This window comes from Aspergillus karnatakaensis (assembly GCF_047715665.1).
Source record: "Aspergillus karnatakaensis strain CBS 102800 unplaced genomic scaffold BJY04scaffold_30, whole genome shotgun sequence".
Lineage (NCBI taxonomy): Eukaryota > Fungi > Ascomycota > Eurotiomycetes > Eurotiales > Aspergillaceae > Aspergillus > Aspergillus karnatakaensis.
The window spans coordinates 265,898-286,403 of NW_027395742.1; the positions used below are offsets into that span (position 1 = coordinate 265,898).

The 20,506-nt window shown below is 53.2% G+C and overlaps 7 protein-coding genes across 7 annotated transcripts; 3 read left to right on the top strand and 4 right to left on the bottom strand.

The window, feature by feature from the left end:
- Window positions 1-948: 948 nt before the first annotated feature.
- On the top strand, window positions 949-3,482 carry BJY04DRAFT_78825 (KilA-N domain-containing protein). Its single transcript, XM_073721077.1, has 4 exons — window positions 949-1,602; window positions 1,655-1,831; window positions 1,877-2,009; window positions 2,054-3,482. The coding sequence occupies exons 1-4, from the start codon at window positions 1,326-1,328 to the stop codon at window positions 3,342-3,344; spliced, it is 1,878 nt and encodes a 625-aa protein (XP_073570292.1). The 5' UTR covers window positions 949-1,325; the 3' UTR covers window positions 3,345-3,482.
- A 733-nt stretch (window positions 3,483-4,215) lies between these two features.
- On the top strand, window positions 4,216-5,906 carry BJY04DRAFT_208097 (cytochrome P450; the record flags this gene model as incomplete). Its single annotated transcript, XM_073713946.1, has 3 exons — window positions 4,216-4,309; window positions 4,357-5,807; window positions 5,883-5,906. The coding sequence occupies 3 exons, from the start codon at window positions 4,216-4,218 to the stop codon at window positions 5,904-5,906; spliced, it is 1,569 nt and encodes a 522-aa protein (XP_073570293.1).
- A 617-nt stretch (window positions 5,907-6,523) lies between these two features.
- BJY04DRAFT_228564 (NADPH cytochrome P450 oxidoreductase family protein) lies at window positions 6,524-8,713 on the top strand (the record flags this gene model as incomplete). Its single annotated transcript, XM_073718870.1, has 1 exon — window positions 6,524-8,713. One exon carries the CDS (start codon window positions 6,524-6,526, stop codon window positions 8,711-8,713), a length of 2,190 nt encoding a protein of 729 aa, XP_073570294.1.
- Window positions 8,714-8,734: 21 nt separating this feature from the next.
- BJY04DRAFT_228565 (putative acyl-CoA synthetase) lies at window positions 8,735-11,080 on the bottom strand (the record flags this gene model as incomplete). Its single annotated transcript, XM_073718871.1, has 4 exons — window positions 8,735-9,266; window positions 9,311-10,189; window positions 10,233-10,628; window positions 10,678-11,080. 4 exons carry the CDS (start codon window positions 11,078-11,080, stop codon window positions 8,821-8,823), a joined length of 2,124 nt encoding a protein of 707 aa, XP_073570295.1. The 3' UTR covers window positions 8,735-8,820.
- A 1,440-nt stretch (window positions 11,081-12,520) lies between these two features.
- rasB (Ras small monomeric GTPase RasB) lies at window positions 12,521-13,307 on the bottom strand (the record flags this gene model as incomplete). The annotated part of the gene is made up of 2 exons (XM_073716518.1): window positions 12,521-13,165; window positions 13,230-13,307. 2 exons carry the CDS (start codon window positions 13,305-13,307, stop codon window positions 12,521-12,523), a joined length of 723 nt encoding a protein of 240 aa, XP_073570296.1.
- A 4,283-nt stretch (window positions 13,308-17,590) lies between these two features.
- On the bottom strand, window positions 17,591-19,072 carry BJY04DRAFT_191408 (uncharacterized protein). The gene is made up of 3 exons (XM_073711635.1): window positions 18,936-19,072; window positions 18,003-18,887; window positions 17,591-17,950 (listed from the first exon to the last, which is right to left on the bottom strand). The coding sequence occupies exons 1-3, from the start codon at window positions 18,948-18,950 to the stop codon at window positions 17,843-17,845; spliced, it is 1,008 nt and encodes a 335-aa protein (XP_073570297.1). The 5' UTR covers window positions 18,951-19,072; the 3' UTR covers window positions 17,591-17,842.
- An 8-nt stretch (window positions 19,073-19,080) lies between these two features.
- BJY04DRAFT_78936 (haloacid dehalogenase, type II) lies at window positions 19,081-20,237 on the bottom strand. Its single transcript, XM_073721079.1, has one exon. It carries the CDS (start codon window positions 20,080-20,082, stop codon window positions 19,282-19,284), a length of 801 nt encoding a protein of 266 aa, XP_073570298.1. The 5' UTR covers window positions 20,083-20,237; the 3' UTR covers window positions 19,081-19,281.
- Between the last annotated feature and the right edge of the window lie 269 nt (window positions 20,238-20,506).

Here is a 20,506-nt window from a genome sequence, read left to right on the forward strand (position 1 = left end):
CCGACCGACCGACCGACCTCTGCCTCTGCCTCTACCTCCTCCTCTCCCTCCTCTCCTCCTCTCTCCCTGGTCCGCGCCTCCACCATCCCTTTCGTTTGACGCCTTTTTATACATGCTCTCCTCCATTCCGTCCCATTCTCACCTCATCCTCTTTCTTCTCTCTCTTCCTCTGCAATACGCTACGAGTAATGACCTTCCGACTCACTCTGCTTTGATCGCTTTCTAGACATCCGCGCCTGCTCTGAGCTTCCCTTGCCACTTCGACGACCTGCTACGACCTGTTACGACTCTTGTACGAGCCTGATTTAAAATTCATTGCAGCACGCATATCTTTCATCTGTCTCCCTTCGCCACTGATCTTGCTCCCTTGGTTTTTGTGCGAACATAAAACATCTCATCTCAGAGCTGGATGCACCGCGCTGTCGACTTGCATCGCCTTGCCTCTCCCCCCCGCTCCATTCTTACGACTTGAAACGAGACTCATGATTCCGTGCTTCCGCTCTTGACCTCCGCAACCTCTTGGTTTTTTGCCTCTAAGCGCTGTTACGGTTGACGTCTTGTCTTGGATCATTGGATGTAGATTTTGCCGACTATCATCATCTGCAGCCCATCCAATTCCACCCCGTTTGTCTGCAATCTCCAGCGCTGTTTACGGTTACGACGTTTCACGAAGCTTGCCCACGATTGCTTCTTCCTTGCATTTTCGCATTGCCTATTGGAGCCTATCTTTTTTCGTTATTGGACTTTACACTTTGAACGACTTGTTTTGCATATTTGCTGCGAGCTCTCCGTCTCCTCGACACCCTCTTTCCTATCTCATGAGAACCTGAAAAACACACACACACACAAGACTTTAGAACGTTGGAGCTTTCCTGTAGTCCGACGTTCAATCACCTCACACCTTTCCTTCCAACTTCTAGATCGTTGTTCCCTTCGCAACCGAAAAACTGGAGCTGCCGTCGATTTCCCAGGTCCACACCAGAGGTCCTGCTGATATTCCTTGGTATAACCATCACGCCGCAGAGAGACCCTTGTTGTCTAGCGATAGACTTCCGGCTTTAAGTCTCCCGACAGCCTCGCAGGCGCCCATCTCGGGGCAGTCCTACCGGGCTAGCTACGAAGACGCCTCGGCTTCCGCCCAAAGCAGCGCCAGAACGAGCCTGTCAGGGTCCGCGCCGGTCTACGAAGCCCGCACCCCACCGTCCTCGTCTGCAGACCTGTCCGCTGGTGCTCAGGCCCGACTCTCGTTGGACTCCTCTGCCTCGCAGGAATACAGCATCCCGCAGAACCCAGTCACCGAGAGTTACTATCCCACCCAACCTCAGATGGCCAGCATGAATCAACCGCAACCGTACATGGACGTGCATTCGCATCTGTCATCCGGGCAGCCTTATGCCTCTCATGCTGCCACCGCTGGGGCATTGACCCACTACCAGTACTCGCAACAGCCTCCGGTGCTACAACCTACCGCCTCATACGGCCCGGCTAGTTCTTACTCACAGTACCCGTACCCTAATGGTGTGGCCTCTTCCCAGTCTGCGCCGCAGCCGCCGACGACCTCTATGACGAGTCAGGTGCCCACACAACTACTACCTCTTCCTGGTATGTTTGACCTTTCTCAAGCAAGATGTGGAATAACCATCGATAGTGACAGCTGCCCCAGGGTATGGAAACAGCACTGGTGCGCCACTGCAAGGGTATGTATACGATCCTACTGGGCAAATGGCACCGCCTGGGGCCAAACCCAGGGTTACTGCAACCCTGTGGGAAGACGAGGGTAGTCTCTGCTATCAGGTAGAAGCTAAGGGTGTTTGCGTAGCTCGCCGAGAAGGTAAGTTAGTCTTGTGTCTGGTGGAAACAATCGCTAATCATGCAGACAACCACATGATCAATGGCACCAAGCTGCTGAACGTAGCCGGTATGACCCGAGGGCGCAGAGATGGTATTCTCAAGAGCGAAAAAGTGCGGAATGTGGTGAAGATTGGCCCCATGCATCTGAAAGGCGTCTGGTAAGTTGGCGTGCTCGATTTTATGACTGCGCTAATCTAGCTAGGATTCCGTTTGAGCGCGCTCTGGAGTTTGCCAACAAGGAAAAGATCACAGATCTGTTATATCCTCTGTTCGTCCACAACATCGGCGGTCTGCTGTACCACCCGACCAACCAGACCCGAACGAACATGGTGGTGCAAGAATCACAACAGCGACGACTCGACGGCCCTCAAACCGCGCGCACCCCCCAAGCTGCTCAACCGCCTAGCCTCCACCACCATCACTCGCTGCAGACACCCGTTGCCACCCACATGCCGCAGCCTCATACAATGGCCTCGCAACCTGGCGGCCGCCCTACCCTTGACCGCGCCCATACGTTCCCCACCCCTCCTGCGAGTGCTTCGAGCCTTATCGGCATCACAGGCCCAGGGAGCTCATACGAGTGGAACCAAGGGATGAACTCGGGTGTACCCAACTCTCAGCCGCTGTCCATTGACACCACCCTCCCCAACACGCGATCAATGCCCACCACGCCTGCCACGACGCCACCAGGAAACAACCTTCAGGGAATGCAACCCTACCAACCCCAGTCCGGCTACGACTCGAAACCGTACTACTCGGCAGCTCCTCCCGCACACGCTCAGTATGCCCCTCAACCTCTGACGCAACAACCCATGGCGCCGTACGGCCACTCAATGCAGACAGGCACCTACCTCAAGAGCGAGATGGCACCACCTTCTGCAGGGCGTAACTCTGTAGGCCATGCGGAAGAGGCAGCGGATGTGAAGACTGAGCGCTACACCCAGAGCACTGGACATGGAGCCGCGGAGACGGAGCAGGAACCTGAGTACGTGCAGCACGACAACGGGTACAATACCGGCCGGAGTTCGTACTACACCACCAACCCGTCGGTAGGCGGTCTTGCTGGTGACCACTCCCAGCTCACGCCCGACATGACCGGGTCTCCCCAGCAGAACGGCTCTGGACGCATGACTCCTCGCACAAGTGGTGCCGCTCCTCAATGGGCTTCTGGATACACCACACCTCCTCGGCCAAATGCTGCGGGCAGTCTGTACAACATTGTCAGCGACACGCGAGGAACTTCAGCTACGAATGGAACGGCCTCTGACAACTACTCTGTGTCGTCGAACCCTGGCTACACTGGTCTGAACGGTTCCCTCGGCTCCAACAAGCGTATGCGCGATGATGACGATGACCGGATTTCTCGCCCTGACAGCCGTGGAGACGACTTTGGCAAGCGCCGCAAGACCTTGACCGATACCGGCTTAGGCGGCCCCGTGGGCGGTGTTATCGGCCTTCAACCGATGAAAGCAGGCGGGGTTATCCGTCGTTAGATGTGGAAAAGGACAAAAAAATGGGATGGAGCAAACAAAAGGAGTGTTGAATTATGGTTGAATCTCTTCTCGGGGTGCATTGTGGTTTCCTTTCTTTCTAATAGAACACGTTTGCACTGTTCTGAGTTTCGAGTGGCATGCCAATGCGCGCTTGATATCTCTTTTACTCTGCTTCCCTCACACTGATGGAGTGTTAGACATGACTGCGACTCTCAAGGGAGTTCCGGTCTTGGTGTGAGGCTATTGTCATGGGTTCGTGGCCATAAAGTTGCGTGATGACTTGCAAAAGGATATGTATTCTGGGTTTGTTTCTGGTGCAGCGTTTTGAAGTCACCTCTCCTTGCGACTGTCTCTGGCAGTCTACGATTGTTTGCGACGGGCTATATTATGACCATGATGAGACGAATTTTCTAACGAGAACTGTTACGTGCTGTTTGACTTCGAGGAGACTTTATTCTTTTTTGCCTTTGTAGTTCGAGTTTCCACGAGATAGACTGACTTACTTGAAATATTGACGTGGACGCACGGCGCTCACGGGCATGGACTTCCTGTCAGGTCAACTCGGTAAGCGACTCCGCACCACTGAGCAATGACAACACGCAGAATAGCAGCTGACCCTAGAAGAACCCTGAACCTACACTGAGGAGCAAAGCAACGCGTGGGGAACCTCCACAGTGGCACGGACTGAATCTGGATTCCGATCAAATGCCGGGGAAGTCTGGACTCTGGAATCGATACCCGCCTCGCAAAGGGAAATCCTCCCCGCACGCCCAGAGGAGGAATTTACTCCGTGGACAGCAAGTATGGCTATAAGAGGGGCTGACAGACATCTGGTCTCGAGTGAAGGTAAACACATCAAAGAGTAAACAAGATGATCACACTCACCTACGCTGCTTTTGTTGGCCTTCTGGCCCTGGTCTACTTTGTCCTATGGCCGGTTTTCGAGTACTTCCGGGACCCAAAGGGTATGTTTGAGTATCTGATAGAGCTGGATAGACTGCTGACGATACAGGCCTCCGCCGCTACCCTAACATGTCCCTCTTCTCTGGCATCTCACACATCCCCTTCATGTTGATGGCTGGGCGTGGGTTCCGCTCAAAAGAGCTTCAGAAACTCCACCAAAAACACCCTGTTCTTCGCACAGGCCCGAACACGCTGTCCTACGGCGACGTCCGTGCCATCAAGGACATCTACGGCCACAATACGCGCTGCATCAAGGACCCCTCATACATCATCACTGCCGGCTCACACTACCACCTCGCCGACGTCGTCGATCGCCCCGACCACTCCCGCAAACGCAAAGTCCTCTCCTCCGCCTACGCCCTCAAGAACCTCGAATCCTGGGAACACAAAGTCAGTGACAAGATCGCCCGGCTAGTCAAGCACTTCGACACCATTTGCACGGCCCCTCTCCCAGAAGGTCAAGACCCAGCCCCGTCCGACCTAACCGTCGACTTCCGCGCCTGGACCAACTTCTTCACCCTCGACGCCATCGCCGACATAGGGCTGAGCGAAAGACTCGGCTTCCTCGACCAAGGCAGCGACCTGTGCGTCGCGGAACGCAAAGACGGCTCAACATACCAGACCTCCCTCCGCGAAGCCCTCTACCCAAACGCCCGCAAGCAATCCTACCTCGTCTGGGACTACGCCTGGTACCCGCTCATCAACCGCCTCGCCAACATCCTCCCCTTCTTCGCCCGCATGCAAGCCTCCGCAGACACATGGGAGGACATCGTCTGGCACCGCTCGATGCTCCGCCGCCGCCGCTACGAAGCCGGCGAGAAACTCGACGACTTCTTCTCCGCGCTCATGGACGACAAGTCCGGAAAACCCCACGGGCTCGAATGGGGCGAGGCCGTCGCCGAAATCAACATCATGATGAACGCCGGCTCCGTGACAACCGCAATCGCAATCACAAACGTCATGTACCAGCTGCTCAAGAACCCGGACTGTCTGGCCAAACTCCGCGCGGAAATCGACTCCATCTATGACTCTGATGATGAGATTATTGCCGCGTATGATAAAGTCAAACACCTCCCCTACCTCCGCGCCTGCCTCGACGAATCACTGCGAATCTTCCCCCCAACCTCCCACGGTCTCCCGCGCGAAACACCAGCCGAAGGCATGGAGATCCTCGGGCAGTGGGTCCCCGGCCATACATCCGTAAGCATGTCCGCGTTTGTTGCGCACCGCGACGAGTCCGCATTCCCCCAGGCAGACCGGTATAAACCCGAGCGGTGGCTCGGGGAAGAAGGGAAGAGTCTGCAGCCGTACTTTGTGGCGTTTAGCGCCGGGGCGCGGTCGTGCATTGGCCGGAATATTTCATACCTGGAGCAGACGGTTATTCTGGCGACGCTGGTGAGGAGGTATGAGTTTGCGTTGCCGGGGAGGGAGTGGGTGTTGGAGAGGGAGGAGACGATGAATTTGATTCTGGGGGGGATGCCGGTTAAGGTTTGGAGGAGGGTTATTGGGGAGGAGGGGGAGGTGGGGGGAGTAGATGGATGGTCTTAGATTAGATCTTGTTCTCTTTGTGCTTAGCTTTTGGGGTCTGCGATGAGATGATGATTTGATGGATTGATTACTGGGTTTGATCACTGTTTGAGCGAGGTTCTCCGTATATGAGTTCTTTCTTTTATAATATAAAGAGACTTTAGAGGCATTCTACAATACGCTTTAGCAACGTCAACTACAGTCTGAGTGGACAATTTGACTAAGTAAGAATAGGTGGTTTTGCTATACTCGCAAGGACTGAACCATTTGAACAATCTTTGCCTGCAGAATGAAACTCTCCGGCTTGACATGGGCGAAGACAGCATGAGCAGTCTAGATAAGTGCTGGAAATTGGCACACCGTGCACCCCTTCAAAGGGCATCTGCCCCAAGTAGCTGACTCGGGGGTCAGGAAATGGGAATGGAAGACGCGGGGTACGGCCAAAAGAGTCATATGCTTCTAGAATAGGCAACTGATGTGTTCATCGATGGACACTGGGGAAGTGGCAAGCGGTCGAAATTACCCTTCTCTACTCTCTCCTACTCCCCGCACCCCCCGCGTTCCTTTCGGGAAATATTTTCCTTCTCTATACCCTCCACCATCTCAAACGCCGATCAAGAATCGTAGTATAAAAGCATCAAAAAGGGTATCAACATGTCTCTCAGCTCCTCAACAAACGCTCAGCCAAAATGGCCTCCCTACTTACCCTCCAAACCCAACCCACGCCAATCGACTACGTGGCCCTGACCTTTCTCTCTGTCGTCGGCGCCACATATCTCTCGCGCGGGATCCTCTGGGATCAGCCAGATCCCTACAGACACCTGCTCTTTGAGCGCCCGCAGCTCAAGTATGGAACTGGCTCAGCTGGTAACACAGAGAAGCAAACGCGCAACATAGCACGCAAACTCGAGGAGACCAACTCCCCCATTGTTGTCTTCTGGGGCTCTCAATCCGGCACTGCTGAATCCTTTGCTCACCGGCTCGCCAGAGAGATCACCTTGCGATTCGGCAAGAATACACTCACTGCAGATCTCAGTGACTATGACCCTTCATCTGTCGCCGAGATTCCATCCTCGAGACTGGCGATTTTCGTCCTCTCCACCTACGGCGAGGGTGACCCAGCCGACAACACCATCGAGTTCTGGGACTGGCTGAACAGCAACGACCGCAACGGCGAGAAGAAGGCAAAGATCTTCTCCTCGCTCCGCTACTTCGCCTTCGGCCTCGGAAACTCCAACTACAAATTCTACAACAAGGTCATCGACCGTGTGGCTGAGGTCCTAGACGCCCATGGCGCAAACGCCCTCCTCCCCGTCTCCCGCGCCAACGACGCAACAGGCTCAACCCAGGAAGACTTCATCACCTGGAAAGAGGCCCTCTTTACCTTCTTCCGTGAGAGTCTAGGCTTCGAGCAGTCTGAGCTTGTCTACCAGGCTACACTCACCATCACCCCCGACCAATCCATCGAGCCCTCAACCCTGCACCGCGGAAACCCCAAGCACAACCCTACCCCCGTCGCCCTCCCCATCACAGGCATAAGACAGCTGTTCAAGAACTCAACACGCCACTGCCTCCACATCGACCTCGACCTCTCCTCAACCCCAGACCTAGTCTACAAAACAGGCGACCACCTCGCCGTGTGGCCCTCAAACCCCGACGAAGAAGTCTCCCTCCTCCTCCACATGCTCGGCCGCACCCACGAAGCCGACATCCCCCTCTCCATCTCCGCCATCGACGGCGCCGACTTCGAAGACACTGCAAAGAAAGTCCCCTCCCCAACTACCCTCCTCGTGCTCTTCCGGCACTACCTCGAAATCACAGCCCTACTACCTCGAGATATCCTCTCCACACTCGCCCCCTTCGCACCAACCCCCCAGGCAAAATCCTTCCTGTCAACCCTCGCAAGCAACAAAGACGCCTACGCGGCTTTCACAAGATCCAACCACCTCACCCTAGCCAGGGTCCTATCCGCCTCAGGATCACAGCAATGGACCTCCCTCCCGCTAAGCTACATCCTCGAAACCCTCCCCGCGCTACAACCGCGCTACTACTCCATCAGCAGCAGCAGCGTCGTCTCTCCCCGAAAGATCTCCCTCACCGTCCTCGTCCTCTCAACCCCGCTCCTCGAGAACCCCACAGTCAGCATCCCCGGCTTGACGAGCACATACCTCCTTTCCCTCTCAGATATCCCATCCACCCAGTCAACGTCACCGTCACCGTCAAGCAAGAACGGAGACGTACTCTTGCCCTTGCCAAGCTACACAAACACCCTCCTCCTCCCCCTCGAATCAGAATCAGAATCAGAAACTGCAACCACAAGTCCGCAGCAGAGCGAGAAGGGCGGAAACAAGAACAAGAAAATCCTCGCCCACCTCCGTCGCACCCCGTTCAAACTCCCTCGCACACCCACAACGCCCCTCCTCTTGGTTGCAGCAGGCACAGGCCTCGCCCCGCTGCGCGGCATGCTGCATGAGCGGCGGCAGCTGCTTAAGATCGGCAGGCCAGTCGGCGAGATGATTCTGTTTTTCGGCTGTCGTTCCCCGGAGGAGGATTTCATTTATAAAGAGGAACTGGAGGAGATGGAAGCTGCTTTTGGAGGGAAGTTGACGGTTGTCACGGCGTTTTCGAGATTCGGTGACCAGAGGAAGTATGTGCAGGAGAGGATTTTGGAAAGGGAATGGAGGGGAAGGATTGCTGGGTTGCTTGTTGGTGGTGGGGGGAATGTGTATATTTGTGGGCGGGCGGGGATGGCGAGGGAGGTGGAGGGGTGTGTGGGGAGGGTTTTGGGGGAAGAGCAGGGGTGGAGTGGGGAGAGGGTTGAGGAGTGGGTGAGGGGGGTGAAGAGGAGGGGGAAGTGGATGGGAGATGTTTGGGGGTGATTCTGTTGTTATTGTTTGATGTTGTCTGTCTTGTCTATATCGGCTTTAGATTGATTGCGGTTCTATCTAATGGCATCCTGGTTATGTATGGAATGGTTTTTCAAAGATCACAACTTCGACTTCGTCTTCGTCTTCTCCTTCGGAAGGGAAGTGAAATACTCCCTAACCCTCTCCCTCGCAACATCTACCACCCCCCGGTCTTCCACCGTGGGCGGAACGCTCACTTCCGCTACAAATTCACCCTTCACACCATTCTCCACCAACTCTCGCAACACCCGTCTCAGTGTCTTACCGCTCCTCGTCTTCGGAATCATGCCCTGGCCTTGAATCATTCCGCCCAGAGAGGCAATCGCGCCGATCTGCTCGCGGACGAGCTGATTGACTTCTTGGAAAAGTTTAGTTGGCGGGAGGGCGGGAAGGGGACTCGAGCTGCCGGGGCTGGATTTCGGGTGGATGAAGGCGAACGGGAGGTGGCCTTTTACGGGGTCGGGGATGCCGACGACACTGGCTTCACTGATGAGGGGGTGGGAGAGAATGGCTTGCTCAATCGCGCCTATCTTGTTAGCTTTATACATCATACTCAAACCGGGGACGAACCTGTGCTGAAACGATGCGCAGCGACGTTGATGATATCGTCGGATCGCGACATAACGTGGATATACCCGTCCTGATCGATCATCCCTGCATCGCCGGTGTCAAGCCAGCGACCGTTGAACCGCTTGAGGTAACCTTTATAGAACCGCTCGTCATCGTTGAAGAGACGTGTGAATGCTGTGGGTGCTAGCGGTGTCGCCATAACGATGTTGCCCATACTTCCTTGGGATAGTTCATTGCCTTCGTCATCGACCACCCGCACATCAAATCCGGGCATTGGAAGACCGGCTGAACCCGGTCTGATTGCGAGATGCCGAATCTTGTACTCCTCTTGTCGTGGTGAGACCCGGCCTACGGCACTTCGTAGGGCTAGACCCGAGATCGGTGAACCGGACTCAGATGACCACCAGTTGTCGACGACGAAGGCACCTGGTGCGGCGTGTTTATCGAGCAGATCTTGATATGCACGCACTATGCTGGGCTCGCTTCGCTCGCCTGCGAGGAAGAGAGCCCGTAGATGTCTAAGGCTGCCATTTCCGGCGACTTTATCAAATTGTCGGTTGTCTGAATCTTCCTTGCGGATTGCTCGTAGGGCTGTGGGTGCTGTGAAGAGGATATTCGCCTTGTGCTCGGCCACAACCCGCCAGAACGTCCCTGCGTCCGGGGTTCCGACAGGCTTGCCCTCGAACAAGACAGTCGTTGCCCCTACCAGCAACGGGGCGTATAGAATATATGAGTGCCCAACTACCCAGCCAATATCTGAGGCGCAGAACATGACATCGCCGGGCCCATGTATATCAAACAGGTATTTGATTGATAGACTGAGCCCAACAGCATGTCCACCCGCCTCTCGCACAACACCTTTCGGCAGTCCGGTGGTGCCTGTTCGTCAGCAAAAGTAGATCAAATATAGCGGCCAACATACCACTTGTATAGATAATATACAGCCCGTCCGTGCTCTTCACTGGCACCGGGGCTGCACGTATTCCACGCATCCTGGCACTCTTTACAAGTCGGTTCCAATTGCGCTGGCCATCCAGTTTATCTGGGTTGTTCCAGCGCAACTGGTCTCGCTGCCAAATGAGCACCTTCTCCGGCTTGAAGCTGCTCGCCCGGATAGCGCCCTCCACTAATGGCCGATACGGTATGACGCCTTTCGCTCCTTCGATACCACATGAAGCTGTCAGGATAGCCCGTGGCCGCGCCGCCTCAATGCGCTGGGCCAGCGACTTGGCCGCGAACCCACCAAAGACAGCTGCATGGATTGCTCCCAGGCGAGCAATAGCCAAAGCACCGATCAACGCCGCCGGTATCATAGGCACTGCATCACATCAGCGGTCTCCTAGGGTTTTGTAAAGACAACGACATACTGTATATAATAACAACATCCCCCCTCCGGACACCCTCCTCTCTCAAAACCCCCGCCAAAACTTCCACCTCATCCAACAACTGCCGATACGTATACCTTTCTTTCTTTCCTGTTACCGGTGAATCCCATATAATTGCAACATTCTCCCCATTCCCAGTGGCCACGTGACGATCCACACAGTTGTATGTAGTGGAAATCTCACCGTCCGGAAACCAAGACCAGGAGTCGTGGCTGTCACCACTGGCAAGTGTCTTGGTTGAACGCGCAAGCGCACGTGATGGCTCCTTATGCCAGTGTAGTTGCTTTGCGTGATGAGACCAAAAAGCCTCGGGGTCTTGGAGCGAGGCCGCGTGTATGGCTTGTTGCGGGTGTTGGGTTCGGGCTTGGGTCTGGGTCTGTGGCATTGTCAATGTTTCAGACAGGCTTGACCTTGCCCGATTAATAGCCGATAGGTGTAAAGGAATAGGTGGGAGGCTGTGTAGAGTTAATTGAGAACTCGGCGCTGTGTACGATTGATGGATTCGAGCAGGAGGAGGATCAGATGAAGGCCGGATGGGGATGGGGAGGCGGATCCGTACCTAGGTAGGCGGCAACGGGGTGGGAAGCAAAAGCCGCTGCAGTTGATCTTCTTCCCCAGATGGAATGAGGGCTCGGTGAGAGATAGTCCGTAGTTGATTCGATGGAAAGTTCAGGAATCTGAGAGGGTCATGGATTAATATCTGGAACTTAAACTGTGGAGGTGGAGTCGACCCCGGATATCTGTCTGGACGAGAAATGTAGGGTACAAGAGGTCGAAAAGAACCATGGCGAAAATGCAAAGCCAACGATTCGATCGCTCGAAAGGAATACGCTTTACGAAGCCGATTCCAGCCGTGTAGTAGTCGAAAGAACAAGACAGACCGAGGGTCGGGCGGAGGGCAGACTGCGTAGTTGGTGCGTTTAGGAAGGGAGCTTTCCCCGCACCCACCCGTGGAGCACTGGACTCTGGACTCTGGAGACACTGGGGAAGTCTACTTGTGAGATTACTCCAATAGCCATCCACTCTGGTCTGGTCTAGTCTAGGTGTTCGTATTGACGTGTATGCTTCTATCAGTATGAAGTATTTTGGGTCAAATGCATCGGAAATCCACACTCAATGCTCAGCCGTAGGGTATCATATCGCAATGCCTGCTAAATGGTCGACTGTCCTCTTGCACCTACTTGCTTGCTCTCCAGCGCTCACTGCTTCATTGCGCCTCTTTTGCTAGTTTCCTGCTTACGCCTCCGTGACAGCCGGGGTTGTTCATGCAAAAGGGGGTATCAACGGATCAAACAGCGTCGGGAATTGGGGAAATAGAGAAACGGACGCCGGAAGAAAAGTGGAAGAATACTATCGCTCCTGATCCCTAACCCCTTGAAACAAACGGCAAGGATCCTCACATGTCCAGACACCTGCGATAGATCCGGGGAAGAATATGCGGCCTCCCCATAAACAGTAATAACCATAACCCATGCGTCAAGCATATTCACATATTCACCAACACAGCCGCGGGTCTTCGGTTGCAGGGAAGAAAACCAGGCGCGAAAGAGGGCGAGCACTAAGAGAAACTGGCGGCCGGCAAGGCTTCGGCCAGCCACTATAGACAAAAAAAGAATATTCTCGCGGAGCAAGCTCTCACGATTTGTCTAGGGCGATTTGTGTAATGTCGTGGGAAAAAGATGATAGAGGAGGAAGGGTCCAGTAGCCGACGTGCCGATCGTGAAAAAAAAGAAAAGAAAAATAATGTGAAGTTCGGTAGATGATAGTGTTGCCCACATGGCAGCTAAATCGGACGCAATCGGCCAACGCGACTGTCTGGACCTGCTCACAGGATGGTACACCTGAGACCGCCGCGGTGTCGGGCGCGGTCAGGGCGGAAAGTCTTGGGGTATTCGGGGCCTGAGTCACGCATCTGGCCGAGGCCGGTGGTCCGGCGATGATCTTGGGGGCGTTGTTGTTGCATGCGTTGGTTGCGCAGCATTCGGACAACGTCGTAGAAAGCCTTTTCGACGTTGATGCAGTTCTTCGCAGACGCCTCAACAAACTCACACCCTAGGTCTTTGGCGAGCGCCTGACCTTCCTGTGCCGACACCGCCCGTTCAACAGCTTTGTCGCTTTTATTTCCAACTAGCATCACAGGAACGGGAAGTGGCGGGCCCGAGGGCGAGTTCATGGGAGAGCCAAGATAGCTAGCCCCAGAGGGTGAACCGGAGTTGGAGGACTCCTTGACCATCTTAATCTGGTTGTAGAACTTCGTTATCCGGGAGAAAGAGGCACGCGACGTAATGCTGTAGACAAGGACAAATCCTTCGCCATCTCGGATCCATTGGTCGCGCAGTGCGGTATACTCTTCCTGACCGGCAGTATCGAGGACCTCCAACATGCACGATTGCTGATCGATGACAACCTGTTTCCGGTACGAATCTTCGATGGTCGGATCGTACGTCTCGACGAAGTGGTTTAAACATAACTACCACCGAGATACCCATTAGTCACTGCGATAACTCTGCAAGTGGAGTAAGTCAATAGCTAACCTGAATTGTGAGCGCCGTCTTTCCGACACCACCGTCCCCAAGCACCACCAACTTATACAGAGTCATTTTTCCGGCCATGGCGACCTTGATCTGGTGCTGCTATAAGGCACCTTCTGCGTCTAACGGAGGGATAGAAAAAAAAAGTAAGATAAGAGAAGAGCGCAGAAATAAAAAAAAAAGAGGAGGGCGAGAAGTAATGAAGATCGAGAATCGAGGGGAGAAAGAGGGAGAAAATTAAAGAGGTCTATCAAGACTCCGCGAGGAGCACGGACTCGTGGAAGCGGAGAGGGCGAAAAGCTGGGCCTGGAAAGGAACGGGCTATTTTGGTAGTGCGATTAGCCACCGGAGAAATCGACCTGGTTGCTTTAGGCTGCTGCTCCAACCCACATGCCAATGCCGGGAAAGAAGCAGGGATATTTTTTCCAGCCGACTAGAACCACGTACCTCGAAGCTGGGATTTAGGAGAATCACGGATTGTGAATCCTATCGGGTTCTTCGCAAAGAAGCAGGTAGAGGAAGAATGAGGAGGAGGTGGAGGGGGGGAGAGAAGAGGAGAAAGTCGGCCTCCAACTAAAGTTTTGGACTCGAGCAGCTGTCGCAAATAAGCGGCCACCAACACTTGCAGCACCGTACAAACGGCGTCGGATAAAGAAAGTCTGTCGGAAGCACGGCCAGATGCAGGATAAAAGTTGGGAAAAAGAAAATACAATGTTGATAGCTGATATGTTGAGGATAACTTTTTGAATGACGAGATCACCCAAGGTTGGCGTAAGACAGAGAATTGGTCTCACTGAAGCTGCCACGTGAGGGGAAGCAGGGAAGTAGTTCTCAGAGAGCAGAGATCGCTGGCTGGCTTTTCGGATGTTGTGTAGGACAAAGTAGGTAAAATAGGCTTAGCTAGGTGGTAGCTGGGATGTGCTCTAGACGCAAAGCATGAGAAGATCGCTGGAGAGGGGGGGAGAGGAGGTGGTGGTGTTAGGTGGTGGTGCGGTGGTGGGAGGTTGGAACTCAGAGGGGGTGAGGAGGGGGGCCAGGGTAGAGTTAGGGTCTAAAAGAGAGCAAAAGAGAAAAAAAGAAAAGAAAAGAGAACCTTCTGATAGACTCGATGAGGGAGCAGCGAGGGTAAAAGAGTAAAGCAAGACTAAGAATTGGATGCGATGATCTCAGACAGGCTCTGGATACCAGATGGGAAAGTCGAGCTTGGGAGAGAAAAAAAAGTGGCGTCTTCCTTTGGACGTTATTATTCAGTTAGACTGTTAGACCCACGATAGGAGACTGCCATTTGCATGCATGATCTATCAATTGTATTGGAGGCTGGAGCTCTGCTATCAGTGTTCATGTTCTTATAACTGCGGCGTCCTCCGTGCCCAGTCTTTATCGTCTGTACATCCTTCTCACTAAGGCTTCTGGCCCTCTTTAGCATACCATCTACAACTGTTGAATCATTGATGAACTCACTTCCCACCTTCTTACCTACACCCTCTTCTCTCTGCTTTTTATCTCACCCACGAATCACTAGCTTGTATTAAGGACAGTCTCGGGTAGACACGAAGCTGTTCCAGAGCGGATCCGTACCAGAGGTTCCCCCACCGTCCAAGACTCTGGTAAGTTGCAATCCCTGGGTGAGTCTCGGAGTCCATTTCAGCTCAGGAGACGGGATTCGCTCAATTTCATTTCACGCAACCCAAGTCTCGACCTTTGGCTCGTTTTTTACTGTCACTGGACGGTGGTGCCATAAGCACCCATTTCCCCACCGCAGTCTTTGCTTCGGCCCCAAACTGCCTCAGCCCTCAGTTCAGAACTTCAGATCTGAAAGGATTGCCGCCGCCGGCTGCTGGGACTTTGCTTGCTTCCGTCGACACCAGGATCCGTACTTCGATAGGTTACACTCGTCTCCAACCGGAAGGAAACCGAACGTTCCGCGGTTAAAGTGGGAAGGGCTAGTACCGTCTTCCAGGTTCCTGGGACACCTGATACGCCGCCCCTGGCCATGTGTCATGTCTCGCCAGTCGCAACGCCAGATAAATGCTAACAAGCCTAACCTAGAGTCCCTAGAATGGCTTCAAAGAGGGGCCCAAAAGGGATAAGCATAAGCCATCGTTTCGCAATATCAGAACGGGACTAAATTCCGACCTGAAAGATTGGAATGACGTCTCAAGGCCCCGCCTTGAAAAATAACCGATATTTGACGTGGAGGAGGCCTTGCCTTTCTCGAAGATGCTGTTTGGTATCTAATTGCCGGCCGTGAAATGCAGAAACTGACAGCCGTATAGAGGACAATCAATTACTTTCCAGGGCTAGATCCAGGATCCGAAGGTATCTCGGCCATGTGGGGTGGATCAGGAGGTCCACTTTCGACCTGCCCCTATAGGTATCGCCGAGATACATAGTACTCCAATTTCTCTTGGCTTTTGCGGAAATCATTGTTCTCAAAAGCGTCAACTTGCCAATACTCAACGGGAAAGGCACCGTGTTCGGGCCCAATACGGATATAGCAAAAGGCTATACTCCGTACACTAGGAGAGGATGGTGATCTGGTTGTCGCAAATGCAATGAAAACCTAGACAACCGGCCCGGTCCAGAGCGGGAGAATGTTCCATCAGCTAGCAGGGATTGAGCTAACCCGTTTCTTTGACCTCGTGGAAGATCAGACACAAGACGGGATGCAGCGAAGGCAGTGCTCTGTCGCTAGGACTTCAAAGTTGATGTGATGAGCCTTGGAGTTGGGGCGGAACATCAGGATTTAGCCTATAATATCGCTAGGCCGAAAAAGGGAACCATACCCTGTGTCAGCGACAATATTCCCTCGCTCGTCAGTGGATTCTTGGGTTTCTTTTTTTGCGTTGAGAAAATCATGTTCATCGCTAGATCACACCCTTCCGAGCTGGCTGGCGGCGTTGGCGAGAGAAGCTGATACAATTATCATCCTGACTCTCCGCGTTGCAAGAGGTCAATACTAGTGAGCAGTGCCCCGACCCATGTCTTCCCACGTGGGCAAGTGAAGAAATATCAAGCGGAGACTGTGCCCGACGGGAGAGCCCACGGACTATAAAAACGTTGATATCTTAGCGACATGCCAATAATGCGCGGATAGGGGCTAGTATTAGTAGTCGCATTGTTATACAATATTAGTACTCCGTATTATTAAGGCCGCTATCATGTTTCCCCTGACTCGGCGTTTGAAGGAACGTGTCGAGCATTGACCGTACGCAGGCTAGGTGGTTGATTCTTGAATCATTTAAACAGGAGCTGAGTGGTTTTGAATCAAGCATCAGATGGATACCCGCCGTCAAGCAAAAGCAGTCAAGGGTACCTGTTGCCCTTTCACGAGAAGTGGAGTGTTATGATATCAAGTGCTGTAGGGACAGCTAACCTGCATGGACATGCATGCATAAATACGCCTAAAGCAGAGAACCACTGCATGATCTGGGACCAATGCTGCAGTGCACGCACCCTAATCACACCAACGCCTCCCCCGGCCTAATCGAAAGGCCGCCGCAGCCGAGCTTAAAAAGTTGAATGATGGCTTATTGGCTTCAAAACTCAGCCCCCAGGCCCCGTGGTCTTGCAGAAGATCAGAGGGTCGTGTTTCATGTTCAATGAATATCTGCTATGAGTACTCGCACGGAGCAAGCCTAACAAGACAGTTGGAACCTGTAAGGACTCGAACATTAGGCGTTCCACGATCCATTGCCATGGGGCCGCTAAAGCACCACCCGCGGATCCCGGAGAGTCGGAGACAGGTCTGAAGGTTTGAAAGGTTCCAATGAAGCCCGAGACGCCGAGCAAGTGAGCAATCAGAAGGCAGACGGAAGGTTTTAAATTTAAAGCCCGTTCTTTCACTGGTGTAAATTCTTTGTGATTATTGCATGTTCTCAAAGCTCACATTATTGTCTTGATTCAGCTGCTCACGGAGTGTTTTGCTTTGTTGAAGGTCGAGCTTCCGTGATAGCCGATTCGAGCGCTCGGCTAGGCCAGTACGCCGCTAGGTGCCTTGTAGTTGTTGGGATCCCATCTCAGACATCCTCTTCCTGAGTGACTTTGCAAGGTGGTGTCATCAATCTGACCAAGCAATGATGCAGCTTACTTTATTTGGCCTCGGCGGGGAAACAAGACTGATGGAGAGCCCGAGGATGCCTCTTATTGGCTAATCACATAAGTACCAGGGATACCTGAATAGTTCCTTCGTACTTCGTACTTCTTTCCTCCTCCGACCAGGAGCCCGCGCGCCAACAATACAATCTCCAGATTGGGACCAGCTCCCACCATTGACTTTGCTAGTCGCACACTCTACTTGACCGCTGGCATCGTTCAATCTGTCCTTGTGATCCAAAGAGTCAAAGACCCAAATCTAACGGTCTTCGGCCTACGAAGGCTACGATATCACAAAATGTGAAGATCTGCGTACTTCTGAGCCATCACAATTCAACGCAAAATCCTACCGCGACAGTGCTGGATCAAGGGACACGGTGATGAGTGTATTGAATGGATGTCAATTGATACAAATTATACGCTATCAAATCTGTTGAGAGGCTTCACCGACTTAACCGGATGGTGACTCTCCAAGGACCGCGCGAAGATACGCCAATCTTCTGCAACAAAACAAAGAAAGATCACACCTCCTGAGGCAGGATAGAAGGCACTGGGCCGGATGGGATCACCAATTGGGCGTTATCAACGCCTTGTTTCCTGCCAATCGTGACCAGGTAGCCGAATTTATACTGTCGAGCAGTCAATATGAGTTGGCCTCACGGTATCCGACAGGTCACTTACAACATCGAAGAATGTCGTCTTTCCAAACGCCCCTCCGTTCGTTCTCTCCGACTCATCATAGTACAGTCGTCGATACCACCGGTCAATCAGCGGATAATCATGTCGGATCATCTTCAGGTTGCATTTGAAGATCAGATAGTACGCCACGTCAAACCGAGCAATAGTCGTATACAACCTGACGTCCGCCTCGGTGATATTCTCTCCAAAGAGGTACGGCTGGTGCCCCGGCTGCGCAAGGTGCGCCTCGACGCGATCTAGTGCCTCAAACAGCGGGTACAAATTCGCCTCGTATGCCTCCTGTGTCGTTGCGAAGCCGGTTTTGTACACTCCGTTGTTGATCTTGTGATATACCCACTCATTCATCTCATTTATCTCGTCTTGCAGATGCGCAGGGTACAGTCCACCGCCGGGCTTGTTGACTTCGCGCTTCTCCTCCGGAAGGAAGTCGTCAAACTCGGAGTAAAACATGCGGATGATCTCGCTGCTCTCATTGCTCACAATCGTCTCCCGCTTCTTGTCCCAGAGAATTGGGATCGTATACCTACCCGAATATTCCGGGTCTGCTTTGAAGTACAACTGACTGATCTTCGTGAATCCATATAGCGGATCCTTCTCCTCAGACCCATGTCGCCCAGAAAAGAACCAACCGTCAGGCCCGAGCTCAAAGTCGCAAACGACGAGCTGGATCATGTCCTCGAGACCCTTGAGGGAGCGAGCGATGTTCGTCCTGTGTGCCCAGGGGCATCCGTAGTTCAGGTACAGCACGTAGCGGTCCTTCTCTGCGGGAAACTCGGCGTCTGGAGAGCGCGATACCCAGGATCGAAACGCCGCATCTGGACGCCGAAAGTGGCCGTCTTTGTCGGCGTGCTTGTAGATCTTGTGGTCCTGTTGGATGTTAATGATGGGTAAGTGGTGTAGATAATGGGGGCTTACTGGTTTTGCTGCCATGGCTCGTTATCTCTATCTTAATGGTCAGTTGAGCTACGATACTGAGCTGCAGTGCTGTTAACTCTTATATCCTACTATGTATGCAGAAGACTATACATCGATTGCCCATTGTAATGATGTGCTATAATGACGATGCATCTACTCAAGATTATCAAATGTTTATGGATTTATAATCAGATGGGGGTGATGTCACGAGACTTGCTTATCAAGCCACTATGCATGGCATTAAAGATGCGGCGAAATCTCGCCGAAGCAGCTGAAGTGATTAACTATCTCGACATGAAGAGACAGTAGTAGAAATGTTAGTAGCCGATTAGTTGGAGTTGAATCTTTACAATCCCTCAGTTGAGATGCCCAACTGCCTTGCAACCTCTACGAACCCATCCGAGCTCACCTCCATCTCCACCGCAAGATCCACGGATCCATCTTGGACGAACTTCTCTAGATCGCCAAACTCTTCCCCAACACGCTCAACGTATATTGTCCCAAACCCGCACGCCTTCGCTGCTTTCAGATCATTCAAGTGCGCTGCGACAAGGGCACACTCTTCCGGCTTGAACCCCAGCCGCTCCGCAGCTCCGAGGTATACCTTCGGCGACGGCTTGTAGGCACCGAAGTGCTCCGCACTGGCGACATCGGTGCAAGGCAATGGACCGTGTTTCACGAGATCCTCCAGCAACGACACATTCCCATTTGACAGTGTGCACGTGCGGAACTTGCTGCTCAGTAGCTTCAATCCCTGTACAGTATCATCCCACGGGTCGAGTCGGTGCCAGGCCTGAACGAGTTCCTGCAGTTCATCCTCTGTGAAGAGATCGTCCATTGACCGCTGTGTGAGGAGCTCTTTGAGGGCATCGTAATGGTGCTGATCAACGGAGATGAAACCATTCGAGGGATCGAAGGTTTTGGTGAATCGGCCGTAGGAAGCCCGCCAGTCCTCTGCCATGCTGTGCCAGTTATCGTCCGTCATCGCGGATGCCTGTGCACGGGTGTCGGGGTGTAGAGATTCGCGTGGATTGCGGAGCGCTTGTTCGCTCGCGTTTTGGAGGGCTTTTGTGACGGATTTTCGCCATTGGACTGTTGTGCCGAAGACGTCGAAGAAGAGGGCTTTGGTTTGCGGGTTGATGGGCATGATTGCGGTTGTTCGCGGGGGATATTGTTTAGCAGCAGGCTGTCTGATACTTTTCTGGCACGGTGTACCGTTCGTTAAGCTAGATGAAATGGCTTGACCAGGTTAGATTCTCAAGTGGAATGACGTTCATGTTGCACTGACACCGGATTGAGGGGAAAGCTGGTTATCGCGATTAGTCATGTGAGGGGATCCGAGGCCAACGATAACATCGATACGGAGTAATCAACCGATTCATTCTCGCGATGTTGATCCGGATAACAAGAGAAGAATCCGGAGCTTGACCAGGACTGACTCCGGAATTATACCGACGATGTTATTTCCCATCGTGGTCAGAAGGGGCGAGAAGCCGCCACTTTCCCCAAGCAAACATGGCCATCTCGCAGGGGCTCCGATCCCATCACATTATCACCATGTCCGATGTTTC

Excerpts from the sequence above, each read along its gene's own strand:
- BJY04DRAFT_78825 (XM_073721077.1), top strand. The coding sequence starts at position 1,326 with ATGGCCAGCATGAATCAACCGCAACCGTACATGGACGTGCATTCGCAT. Across the intron at positions 1,603-1,654 it reads ACAACTACTACCTCTTCCTG|CTGCCCCAGGGTATGGAAAC; the intron begins GTATGTTTGACC and ends CGATAGTGACAG. Across the intron at positions 1,832-1,876 it reads TTGCGTAGCTCGCCGAGAAG|ACAACCACATGATCAATGGC; the intron begins GTAAGTTAGTCT and ends CTAATCATGCAG.
- BJY04DRAFT_191408 (XM_073711635.1), bottom strand. Across the intron at positions 17,951-18,002 it reads AGACGACATTCTTCGATGTT|TATAAATTCGGCTACCTGGT; the intron begins GTAAGTGACCTG and ends ACTGCTCGACAG.
- BJY04DRAFT_78936 (XM_073721079.1), bottom strand. The coding sequence starts at position 20,082 with ATGCCCATCAACCCGCAAACCAAAGCCCTCTTCTTCGACGTCTTCGGC.